The sequence below is a fragment of the Neoarius graeffei genome, chromosome 3 (genome assembly GCF_027579695.1).
Source record: "Neoarius graeffei isolate fNeoGra1 chromosome 3, fNeoGra1.pri, whole genome shotgun sequence".
In the NCBI taxonomy this organism is placed as follows: domain Eukaryota; kingdom Metazoa; phylum Chordata; class Actinopteri; order Siluriformes; family Ariidae; genus Neoarius; species Neoarius graeffei.
Genome location: NC_083571.1, coordinates 4,386,809 through 4,400,308, shown reverse-complemented (window position 1 = coordinate 4,400,308; position 13,500 = coordinate 4,386,809). Strand labels below are relative to the sequence as shown.

Sequence of the window (13,500 nt, the reverse complement as noted above, 5' to 3'; positions counted from 1 at the left end):
TCAGCAAACAGGATCGTGGCCAAAACAGGCAGAAGTCAACCGAGGATGTCACAGACTAACTCCAGAACACAGAGTCGTAAACAAAACGGGTCAAACGCTTGTAAACTGGCAAGATGATAAATGAACAGCACGAGTAAGATCAATACTTCACAATGTGAGCGTGCGTGCACAGTTCATCGAGTGGCTGTGATTGTGAACAGGTGTCCGTGATTAATGCTCAGGTGACGGGGAGCGGTGAGGTGTATGCTGGGAAGCGTAGTGCAAGGTGTGTAATCAGTGCATGAACAAATAGTAGTGGATATGGATCCATGACAGAGATTTGGTTGATCCCTGACAGTCTCTGCAGGGGCAGAGGCCCCCTCCTTTCTTTTCCAGGAAGAAAAATCCTGCTGATGCAGGAGAGTTGGAGTGGAAAATGTACCCCTTAGTGAGTGCTTCTTGCAAGTACTCCTCCTTAGCATGTTGTTCCGTGAGAGCAAGAAAGGGTAGATGTGGCTGCAATGTGGAGTGGTGCCCGGAAGCAGGTCAATAGCACAATTGTATGGAACGTACGGGGGACGGTCACTGGTTTCCTTTTTACTGAACACTTCCATGAGTGCGGGCGGCACGGTGGTGTAGTGGTTAGCGCTGTCGCCTCACAGCAAGAAGGTCCGGGTTCGAGCCCCGTGGCCGGCGAGGGCCTTTCTGTGTGGAGTTTGCATGTTCTCCCCGTGTCCGCGTGGGTTTCCTCCGGGTGCTCCGGTTTCCCCCCCAGTCCAAAGACATGCAGGTTAGGTTAACTGGTGACTCTAAATTGAGCGTAGGTGTGAATGTGAGTGTGAATGGTTGTCTGTGTCTATGTGTCAGCCCTGTGATGACCTGGCGACTTGTCCAGGGTGAACCCCGCCTTTCGCCCGTAGTCAGCTGGGATAGGCTCCAGCTTGCCTGTGACCCTGTAGAAGGATAAAGCAGCTACAGATAATGAGATGAGACTTCCATGAGTCTGTGGTACTCTTTGGGTATCCTGACTTGGCCCAACGTTTCAGGGCTTTCAATTGTAGTTGAAGGAAGGCAGAGATGGGGCGTTGAAGACAATGTTTAAGACGGTATGAGGATCACTGGATGAATTTGTGGTCTGCTCATGAGTGTAACTCCATGCATGGCACATGCCCAGGATAATGTGGAGTTGACCAGGAGGCTCATGGTCTCATGGTGCAGACTGCTGACTTGAAGGTCCAACGTGGGGGTACAGTGGGCTATGCCAGTGCCTGTGGTTCCTCCATCAGTGACACAAATGCGCAGAGGTGTGGCGAGAGAGATTTGGAATTGTTCTGTCATATGCTCATTGATGAGATTTGCAGCCGCTCCGGAGTCCGTCAGGGTTGTGGGGACAAATTGGGATCCTAAGAGTTCTGTTTTCAATTACAATGTCAAGGATTTGTGAGAGACAAACTGACTCACCAAGGATGGTTGAGACATGGCAGGCGTTCCCTCTCTCAACTCGTCCTTGACGGGAGCTTTGTGGCGCTATGGGTAGCTAAATATGAGATAAACAAACAGCTTGGACTGATCAGTGTGAGCAAGATCAATACTTCGTGATGTGAGTGTGTGTGCAGAGTCTAAGTAGAGCAGATGTGATCGTGAACAGGTATCCATGATTAATACTCAGGTGATGCGGAGCGGTGAGGTGCATGCTGGGTAGTGAAGTGTGTTGTGGAGTGCATGAAGCTGCAGGAGATGGAGAACGTACAGTGGATGTGACAGTTAGTCGGTTTAATATTTTAATTGAACATTTTGTAATGTAATGAATGAACGTCTGTGGTGATGACGTACACTACTGTTCAAAAGTTTGGGGTCACTTTGAAATGTCCTTATTTTTGAAAGAAAAGCACTGTTCTTTTCAATGAAGATCACTTTAAACTAATCAGAAATCCACTCTATACATTGCTAATGTGGTAAATGACTATTCTAGCTGCAAATGTGTGGTTTTTGGTGCAATATCTCCATAGGTGTATAGAGGCCCATTTCCAGCAACTCTCACTCCAGTGTTCTAATGGTACAATGTGTTTGCTCATTGCCTCAGAAGGCTAATGGATGATTAGAAAACCCTTGTACAATCATGTTAGCACAGCTGAAAACAGTTGAGCTCTTTAGAGAAGCTATAAAACTGACCTTCCTTTGAGCAGATTGAGTTTCTGGAGCATCACATTTGTGGGGTCGATTAAATGCTCAAAATGGCCAGAAAAATGTCTCGACTATATTTTCTATTCATTTTACAACTTATGGTGGGAAATAAAAGTGTGACTTTTCATGGAAAACGCAAAATTGTCTGGGTGACCCCAAACTTTTGAACGGTAGTGTACATTTTCACACGTTCTCACATCACATTAATCACATGATAAGTGTGTGTGTGTGTGTGTGTGTGTGTGTGTGTTTAACAAAAGCAGCCTAATGGACGTGTTTTTATTTTTTTTCTGATTAGTCTATTTTTAATAATTTAATGTTCATGCTAATTTACTGTTAATACTTTTTTATTTACTTTTGAAAACCCTAATCACATATGGAAAACGTACGGAGTGGGAAGTGGACGTAGTTTTTCCGTAAGCAGTCTCGTGTTTAGTGGCGAACCGTTACTATTACAGCTGGGACTTGAGCTCAGTTAAAACTTAGATAGACGCTGCACAAAAGCAACAGAGCAAAGAATTTTGCAAGGGATTAGCGGTAGGGTGTCTACCAAATGGCTGTATGATGCGTACAGTTTGTGTGCTGTAGTGTCTGTGCTTGTCACTCTCACTCTCAGCCATGCCACTGGCTAGCAGCAATGCTGTGAACTATGGAGCCGAGTGCATACGGTAAGCCTTCGCCGCCAGTTATAGCCTCTCATACAGTAAGACCTATGTGCCCCAGATATGGGATCCTCCCCGAGGTGGTAGATGGTAACTGGGTACCTTGCAGACCCAGGCAGAAGCACAATATCTCAGAGGCCCCTAGACGCATGGCACTCATGACCCACCAGCGTATGGATATGCCTTGACGCCAACAAACCTAGTCCCCAGCTATGGGGCAAATAGCTGCACTACCTTGTGGACGGCTTTGATTAGCCAAAGGCTCTTGAAGAACACCCAGAAGGAAATCCGGGTAGATGCAACTCATTAGCAGGGTAAATGCAATCATCTACGGGAAGGACAACCCAGAGAGGAAACCCGGTCCACCGGATGGGAGGTTGGGCGCAGGGTTAACAGCCCTGTCCTGTAAAAAACAAGATGTTACACAAACCAGAAATGCTGACATGGATGAAACCCATGGAGTTGGTCAGCCAGCGTGGAGGCCTTATGGTGTGGAGAGACTTAAGGTTAAGGTTAGCGGCAGGGTGCCAGGTCGCTCCGTTGTGTGTAGCTGTTGATGTTGATCTTAAAAGTAACTCAGGAAATTCCACAGGGAAACGAATACTTAAGTCTGAGTGAAAAACACTGGTTTGAGTGTGTCACCGACTATAACCAGTCAGTTACTCTAATAATAACTAAAAGTCTGTGTGGTTAATAGATGATGCAGAGAGGCGAAGAGCTCATCTGTCCGCATTTATTCTGAAAAACAATGAATGGTGGGGCGATCAACGCACGGAGACGGGGAAAGAATTCTGGCATCCCGACAGCATAATACACCAGTTAGCACTGAGCCGAATGGCTACTCAGATAAACACTCGACTTTTCACTCAGGATTTTATGACGCTGATTTACATATTTGATCCGACACAAACACATACATGTCAACCCCTACGGATTTCCCGTATTCCCTACGGATTTTGGCATTTTAAAAATGGTACGGGCGTAGTGGTATTCAACTACAGATTTTTCTACATTTTCACCTTAAAATTATTTTGATTTATTTCCATCAAAAAAATCGTCATGAAATACGAAAATGCATGGGAGCCGCCATTTTCTACATTTAGAATTACTCAACCGGTACTTCCACTAGTACCAACAAGCCATTCCGAATGTCTGAGCATGCGCAATTGTGATTTTCCTGCACACTGAGCGGGAAATAACAGCACATGTAGCGTAACAATAGACAGGTCAAGATGTCGGCACCACCGAAGAAAAAACTCAAAACATCTAAAACTGGAGGTCGATTTCTTCCCGAATGGACAGAAACATTCAGTGGAATAATTATCGCTTCCAAAATGGGTGCTGAGCATGTCAACTGCACAATTTGTTGTAGAGACGTGAAAGTGTTTGCCTCTGGAATTTACGACGTGAGGGAACACATGAAATCTCAAATGCATGTGAAGAATGCAAACCAGAAAAAGAGACAGCCGTCAATTAATTTCTTCACGCAAAAGCAATCAGGAACGTTGCTGAACAATGTGCCAAGCGAACCCCAAATTATTGGATTATGTTAGAAGAGACACTAAATTTTGTTGAACTGATATAGGGTTAAGAAAACACTGACTGTTGTTTGAGTGTTAACAGGATGTACAGAAATAAACCAGTGCATATATTAGGTAAGATCTGATACATTTTTATTATGCATGAAATATTACTATGGATTTGGTATGGAAATTATGGATTTCTTTACCAGGGAGTACAGGTGAGAGCCGTGAGGGGTTGACATGTATGCAAACAGTGGGTGTGTGTTAAAACGTTCTTGCATCAAAAAATAAACATCGTATCTTGAGGGGAAAAATACAAAATATCTACTGTATTAATGAATATTGTCCTTGCAGGATTCACGAAGCCAGCTTACCAGACAGCGCAAGCACAATAATGTTCACAGGTGTGTTACGCTAATTAACGCCCCATCAGAAACAATAGTGGAATCATTAACAGATCAACATGTTTTACAATAGAGGGATTTTGGGAAGTTCACAAAAAAAAACAAACCCAAAACTTTATTCATATTCCTTCTCCTTCTTGCCTTTTCTTTGCGGGCAAAGATTCATGAAGGGGGGTTTCCACGCTGACTGCAAACCCTTTGGTGGCTGTATAGACCGATTCGGGGAAAAAACAGGTCCGACCGCAGAGCCTACAGTTGAGGGATTGATCCATGTTGGGTATTGAGGCTTCTCTATCCTTCCACTTCCTCAGCGAGGTTGTCCCGTCTTCGAAGGAGAAGACGGCCTGGTGAATGGTGCGTCTCCAGTCAGTGGCACCGTCAGAGATTGCTCTGACAGGAACTGAGAGACTTCTTTAGGCAGTCTTTATACCTCTTCTTTGGGGCCCCTGTGTCACGGTGCCCAGAGGCCAGCTCTCCGTACAGCACAATCTTGGGTACGTGGTGGTCCTCCATTCTTGAGACGTGTCCTGCCCATCGAAAACTTTATTCATATGAAATTATGACGTGTGCGTGGAAGAAGAGTCTGGAGACAGAAATCTTAGTTTCTCAGTTGTTAGCCTGTGCTACTGTACATGCTCTCCGAGTCGCGGTTAAGCTCATGTTGGCCTTCGAGAAGGCCGAGGGCGATACATTTTTGGTCCCTCCCACTATGAATCAAAATCAGATTGGTTAATTCATCTGTCACTTCCTACATAAACATACACCGCCATGGCCTTCTGTCCCGGCAATGAAGTCCTAACCAATGAGCGAGCGGCTCTAAACTCGTCTCAGCCTAGACACAACAAACACAATCTCATTGGAGAACTCGATTTTAATGTTTTCAGGACAGTAACCCTTTCATTTCTGAAGCACATTTGATAGAAAATGGGGCTGAATTAGAAGCCATAGTTTTCGTCGTACGTTTTCCATATGTGATTAGTTTTCCACATTCTCTTCTATTAGAAGAGAATAATTATAATGAAATTGTGAAAGAAATTAAAGAATTAAATAAATTAAATATACAGTGGTGCTTGAAAGTTTGTGAACCCTTTAGAATTTTCTATATTTCTGCATAAATATGACCAAAAACATCATCAGATTTTCACACAAGTCCTAAAAGTAGATAAAGAGAACCCAGTTAAACAAATGAGACAAAAATATTATACTTGGTCATTTATTTATTGAGGAAAATGATCCAATATTACATATCTGTGAGTGGCAAAAGTATGTGAACCCCTAGGATTAGAAGTTAATTTGAAGGTGAAATTAGAGTCAGGTGTTTTCAATCAATGGGATGACAATCAGGTGTGAGTGGGCACCCTGTTTTATTTAAAGAACAGGGATCTATCAAAGTCTGATCTTCACAACACATGTTTGTGGAAGTGTATCATGGCACGAACAAAGGAGATTTCTGAGGACCTCAGAAAAAGCGTTGTTGATGCTCATCAGGCTGGAAAAGGTTACAAAACCATCTCTAAAGAGTTTGGACTCCACCAATCCACAGTTAGACAGATTGTGTACAAATGGAGGAAATTCAAGACCATTGTTACCCTCCCCAGGAGTGGTCGACCAACAAAGATCACTCCAAGAGCAAGGCATGTAATAGTCAGCGAGGTCACAAAGGACCCCAGGGTAACTTCTAAGTAACTGAAGGCCTCTCTCACATTGGCTAGTGTTAATGTTCATGAGTCCACCATCAGGAGAACACTGAACAACAATGGTGTGCATGGCAGGGTTGCAAGGAGAAAGCCACTGCTCTCCAAAAAGAACATTGCTGCTCGTCTGCAGTTTGCTAAAGATCACGACAAGCCAGAAAGACTATTGGAAAAATGTTTTGTGGATGGATGAGACCAAAATAGAACTTTTTGGTTTAAATGAGAAGCGTTATGTTTGGAGAAAGGAAAACAGTGCATTCCAGCATAAGAACCTTATCCCATCTGTGAAACATGGTGGTGGTAGTATCATGGTTTGGGCCTGTTTTGCTGCATCTGGGCCAGGACGGCTTGCCATCATTGATGGAACAATGAATTCTGAATTTTACCAGCAAATTCTAAAGGAAAATGTCAGGATATCTGTCCATGAACTGAATTTCAAGAGAAGGTGGGTCATGCAGCAAGACAACGACCCTAAGCACACAAGTCGTTCTACCAAAGAATGGTTAAAGAAGAATAAAGTTCATGTTTTGGAATGACCAAGTTAAAGCCCTGACCTTAATCCAATGGAAATGTTGTGGAAGGCCCTGAAGCGAGCAGTTCATGTGAGGAAACCCACCAACACCCCAGAGTTGAAGCTGTTCTGTACGGAGGAACGGGCTAAAATTCCTCCAAGCCGGTGTGCAGGACTGATCAACAGTTACCGCAAATGTTTAGTTGCAGTTATTGCTGCACAAGGGGGTCACACCAGATACTGAAAGCAAAGGTTCACATACTTTTGCCACTCACAAGCATGTAATATTGGATCATTTTCCTCAATAAATAAATGACCAAGTATAATATTTTTATCTCATTTGTTTAACTGGGTTCTCTTTATCTACTTTTAGGACTTGTGTGGAAACCTGATGATGTTTTAGGTCATATTTATGCAGAAATATAGAAAATTCTAAAGGGTTCACAAACTTTCAAGCACCACTGTAACATTTGAAATGCTGATATGTTTGGGCTTCTCTGAATGCCTAGAAGTCCCTGACGGTTCTCCTCTGCCTAGTGTTCATATTTTTATTTTGTAATAACTGTATGTAATAATGGTTTGCTTTAATATGAATTAATGATAATAATAAAAACGTGTTTTTTTTCTGTTTCTTCCATGTGAGCTGATGAATACAGTACGAACACGCGTGAACAGTGGGAGGTTTTTCAGTAATGGGATTCAAGCGCAGGCTGTAAACACTGCAGTTATGATAATGAGCTTCTCTGATGAAAACGTCTGAATCATTTTAATAAAATCTCAGTGCTCCATCATCATCAGTGTAATTATCGCCATAACCGCACGCTCCGATTTATTTTTACTCTGCAGGTGATATCTCTGGAGCTGCAGCTTTAGTCTCCTGAATGTTATGATTTATTAGTACAGTATTCTGGTGTTATTCATTTCCTGTCCATTACATGGTTGATGAGTCGAAGCAGAAACTGATTTTATTTTGCTTTTGATTTCAGTTTCAGAGATGCAGACGTTTGTGAAAGGGAAGCGAGTGGGCTACTGGCTCAGCGAGAAGAAGATCAAGAAGCTGAACTTCCAGGTTTTTATTGACATGTGCAGGTACAAAAAAAAAAAATCATACAAAAACTACCTGACCGTAAATTCTGAGAAGTTCAGACTAACAGTTGCGAGGTTTAGAAAACACGCCTAGACCTGGAGCTGACCCGGGTGTGTCCAGGGTTTTACACATAAGGAGTAGTGTGTGTGTGTGTGTGTGGTGATGGGGTTTTCACACTGAAACTCATGAGAACTAAAGGTTCATTACTTCATTAAAGAACCATTTGCTCCATTTTCATTATCTGTAGCCGCTTTATCCTGTTCTACAGGGCCGCAGGCAAGCTGGATCCTATCCCAGCTGACTACGGGCGAAAGGCGGGGTTCACCCTGGACAAGTCGCCAGGTCATCACAGGGCTGACACATAGACACAGACAACCATTCACACTCACATTCACACCTACGCTCAATTTAGAGTCACCAGTCAACCTAACCTGCATGTCTTTGGACTGTGGGGGAAACCGGAGCACCCGGAGGAAACCCACGCGGACACGGGGAGAACATGCAAACTCCACACAGAAAGGCCCTCGCCGGCCACGGGGCTCGAACCCGGACCTTCTTGCTGTGAGGCGACAGCACTAACCACTACACCACCGTGCCGCCGCTTGCTCCATTTTGTTTAGTTAAAAAATGATTTTTCAATCATAGCGATGCTAACATTTACAGTGGGAATTTCCTCAAGTCACTGTGGAAGAAAAAAAGAAAATAAAAAGTGGGCGTGTCTTTGAGTTTGAGTTTCTTCAAATGTTTCTAAGTATCATACTTTTTTTTTTTTGGTAAAAATGTCCTGTCGTGTTTGCTTCTGTTAGCCAGCGAGCTAGCACTGGCGGTGAGTTTTGTTAACATTTCTAAACAAATCTGTCATAATTCTTCCATCAATGAACGTTACGACTTCCTTATATGGACTCAAAGCCACTCCCACATTACCATCTGTGGGCTCTTGGAGCAAATTTCATTTCCATATACGGATGCAAACTTGTATGCGGAAATTTTTACCTCGTTATCTTGATTTGCTCACAAAAACGTATTAAAATGTTTTATTTGTTCAGTTAAGGCAGACAGCGTCGTCTTTTATTGCGCTGGTTTGAAATGTTACGGTGTGTACGGGTCATGTGGGAGGAGTTCTGTTACTCTGATTAGTTTGCTATAACAGCAGCTCTGGCAATAATTGTAATTTAATTAGTAATCTAATACGTTATCATTGCTATGGCAACAGCTCACTCGGAAGGACTTGTACGGTGGACGCTCCACATAAAACCGGTTTAAAAAACGTGCAATCATTGCTATGGTGACGTTTTCTTCTTCTAAAGAGACGTTTATTTATGTAACATTGAGGGACGGATCACCATCAGGATCTTTATATTACCTTTAACGGAGGATAAAGAGAGAATAATGAGAGGATGGTGAGGGAACGAATGTTTATAGCTGCTATAACAGGAAGTGAGAACAGGAACTGACTTGAACTGGAACTTAGATCTTCTCTTTTGAATCTAATCTATAAAACAGAAGTGAAGTTGGTGGTAATTTAATCAGCTGTAATCCATTACAAACTTTTATTTAATCTGGTTTAAATGTTCACGGAGTCGCAGTTGCCTCAATTTTTGGTCAGAAAGATCCAGAAACTCAGACACAGATTTCTTACTTAAAGGTTCACGTGAACGTTTTTCCCAATCAGTAGGCAGGAATTCTGATTATTCCGATTATATGACATGAATGTGGGAAAATTCAAGTTGGAACAAATGAATGATATAGTGCTCACCACAAATATTGGCCTCCCTTGTAAAGATTCAGTAAAAAGGGTTCGAAAAAAATCCATCTTTTGGTGAAGTCGCTTCATCTCACACTGAAAAAATGCGAAAAATCCAACCTTTAATTGAAATACATTTATTCAGAGAAAAACAAATCCCTCATCAAGAAATATGTTTTCAACAAAAACACATGTACCACTGGAAATGATAATGAACTCGACGTACCTGAAGTGTGGTTCCATTTAAATTGTCCATGTGTGAGTTGATTGGAGTGTGTAGGAACTTTCAAGCTGGAACCCATGACTTCCTGATTAACTGGGGAACAAATATGAGGCGACACAGAGGCCAAATTCCCTCAACATCAACATGGGAAAGATAAGAGACACACAAACCAAATGACGGAGAAGTGTGTTGACCTTCATAAGTCAGGAGGGAATTTGAATAAAAAACATCTCCTCACCTGAAAATGTCCATTTCCTGTCCTGTTAGGGCAATAATAAAAAAGTGGACACCAACTGGAACTGGAAGAGGAGCTGAGTTTATTTTTCCTCCACGTACAGTGAGGAGGGTAAGAGAGACAAAACAAATCCCCAAGGATCACTGTTGGTGAATTACAAGAAAAAGTAAAATCTTGGGGTTTCTGAGTCTCAAAAACCGCCATCAGACTCCACCGCCATACCAACAGATTATTTAGAAGGTTCCAGAAAAAAACTTTCCTGTCCGTTAACCACAGACGTAAGCTCCTGGAGTTTGTGAAATGCTGCGACAACTTTGACTGGAACCGTGTTCTCTGGTCTGATGGAACAAAAATGGAGCTTCTTTCCCCACAATAAACACTCGCGGTGGGTTTGGAGTAAACAGAAAGATGACTAAAATCCAACTGTAAAACATGGTGGAGGTTCTGTGATGTTTGGGGGCTGTTTTTCCTCCAAACGCCCTGAAACCTTGTTAAGGTCCATGGCATCATGAACTGCATGAAACACCAGGAGATTTTAAATCAGAATCTGGCTCCTCTGCATTTTAGGAAACTAAAACTGAAACTACAACACAAAAACGGTTAGCTATGCTAACTTCAGCTTAGTGATTAACATTAGCTAGCTAATATGCTAAGGCGTTTCTGAGGTAGTGAATAATAATAATAATAATAATGTTAGGAGAAAATTTGTGTTAAATACGGAAGCCGAGAGAGGCCCTTCATATAATCCTTTTTTTTATTCACCTTGTTATCCCGAGATAACGACATAATTAATTCAGGATCTCGAGAAAACAACACAACTAATTTGAGATCTCGAGAAAACAAAACCGTTATTTCGAGATCTCGAGAAAACAAAACCGTTATTTTGAGAGCTCGAGAAAACAAAACCGTTATTTTGAGAGCTCGAGAAAACAAAACAATTATTCCGTGATCTCGAGAAAACAAAACCATTATTTTGAGAGCTCGAGAAAACAAAACCGTTATTTCGAGAGCTTGAGAAAACAAAACCGTTATTTCGAGAGCTTGAGAAAACAAAACCGTTATTTCGAGAGCTTGAGAAAACAAAACCATTATTTCGAGATCTCGAGAAAACAAAACCGTTATTTCGAGAGCTTGAGAAAACAAAACCGTTATTTCGAGAGCTTGAGAAAACAAAACCGTTATTTCGAGATCTCGAGAAAACAAAACCGTTATTTCGAGAGCTTGAGAAAACAAAACCGTTATTTCGAGATCTCGAGAAAACAAAACCGTTATTTCGAGAGCTCGAGAAAACAAAACCGTTATTTCGAGAGCTCGAGAAAACAAAACCGTTATTTCGAGAGCTTGAGAAAACAAAACCGTTATTTTGAGAGCTTGAGAAAACAAAACCGTTATTTCGAGAGCTTGAGAAAACAAAACCGTTATTTCGAGATCTCGAGAAAACAAAACCGTTATTTCGAGAGCTCGAGAAAACAAAACCGTTATTTCGAGAGCTTGAGAAAACAAAACCGTTATTTCGAGATCTCGAGAAAACAAAACCGTTATTTCGAGAGCTCGAGAAAACAAAACCGTTATTTCGAGAGCTTGAGAAAACAAAACCGTTATTTCGAGATCTTGAGAAAACAAAACCGTTATTTCGAGAGCTTGAGAAAACAAAACCGTTATTTCGAGATCTCGAGAAAACAAAACCGTTATTTCGAGAGCTCGAGAAAACAAAACCGTTATTTTGAGAGCTCGAGAAAACAAAACAATTATTTCGTGATCTCGAGTAAACAGCTGAGAAATGGTTCATTCAGGTGCGCCAAGAGACTTGTGATATGCTGACTTTGGGGCTATTTCTCATTCTGTATAGACGCAACTTTGCTCATTAGAATGTCTGGAATAATCGATCACCTAATAAGGCAATATTTTGATCAGGGGTTGACTCGAGATCATGAAATAATTGTCTTGTTTTCTCGAGATCACGGAATAATTGTTTTGTTTTCTTGAGATCTCGAATTAGTTGTGTTGTTTTCTCGACATCCTGAATTAATTATGTCGTTATCTCGGAATAACGGTTTTGTTTTCTCGAGATCTTGAATTAGTTGTGTTGTTTTCTCAAGATCCTGAATTAATTATGTCTTTATCTCGGGATAACAAGGTGAATAAAAAAAGATTATATGAAGGGCCTCTCGCGGCTTCCGTAGTTAAAGAATTTGTATTGTGTTATATGATTTGCATTTCATGAACCAACTGTTAACTCAGAAGTTTGTTAGTGTTAGCTGAATTAGCTAGAGATTTCTGTTAGCTAAGAAGCACCAATTTGTAGATCGCAAATATTAGCTAAATCAGCTTGCATGCTAGTGTTGGTGATGTAACTTGACAGCTATAAAATCGCTAAAAATAAGAATAAAACTAGCACAGTTGTTAAGATAACAGCTAACGCTAGCTTAGCTACACACCATCAGTGTTTGATTTCTCTCACTAAACCCAGGAGTGAAGTGACTGGCTGCAGAAACATAGTGTTTGAAGAATTTTAGTGCTGTTTTTATTGTATATTTTGGACTATGTGAAGTTTGTGCTCAGCGTTGTTGTTATATCGATGGTTATCAGTTTCAGGCCCTTTCTGAGGAATTCTCTATGCCGTGTTTAGCTCCAGTATCAGCGTCTGCATCAGCGAGCCTTGTTTTAGCTGTGTTTGAGTTACAGTTCCACTCTCCAGACCTCTTTACGAGACAGTATTATGGCTCCGGAGGGATTTCTGGCCATAAAAAGGCAGAACGTGGACAAAGTGTAGTGGTTACCTGGGAGCACACCGAGCTGGCCACCCTGCTTCTGGACGCTTTACAGGGTGACATTGCTGACATATTTCTACAGACCCTCCACACAGACACACACATCTTTAGGAGGACTAATGGACTTGCTGTATCCATTCACCCTTAAAGCAATAGACGATCGGCCACAACAGGTTCGGTGTCTTGTTTTTTTTTCCATAAATAAATCTCCTACACTTACCTCACATGATGTAAACAAGCTACAAAACCTTCTTATTAACAAATGACGTGACTTACATGATACAGCCAAAGTATGTGCACCCCGACCTTCATAGCCATATGCGGTTCTTTCTCAAATTGGAACCCCAAAGTTTGACGCACATCAGGCTTGTAGTACTCGAGTCCGACTCGTGCCTTAATTTTAAGGAATTGTGACTTGACTTGGACTTGAGCACTGATGACTTGGACTCGTAAATTAGAGACGAGGACTCGGACTTTTTCTTC

The 13,500-nt window shown here is 41.8% G+C and overlaps 1 protein-coding gene across 3 annotated transcripts in view; it reads left to right on the top strand.

Moving 5' to 3' along the window:
- itpk1a (inositol-tetrakisphosphate 1-kinase a) overlaps nt 1–13,500 on the top strand; it is a 77,090-nt gene that overhangs the window by 1,284 nt on the left and 62,306 nt on the right. For 2 of the 3 annotated variants that reach the window (XM_060916286.1, XM_060916284.1), the window contains exon 2: nt 7,944–8,046. In XM_060916286.1, the coding sequence (XP_060772269.1) occupies nt 7,952–8,046 (95 nt within the window). In that variant the 5' untranslated portion in view covers nt 7,944–7,951. Of the gene's footprint in view, nt 1–5,164; nt 5,247–7,943; nt 8,047–13,500 lie in introns of those variants that run through there. The other variant, XM_060916285.1, reaches the window with a different exon arrangement.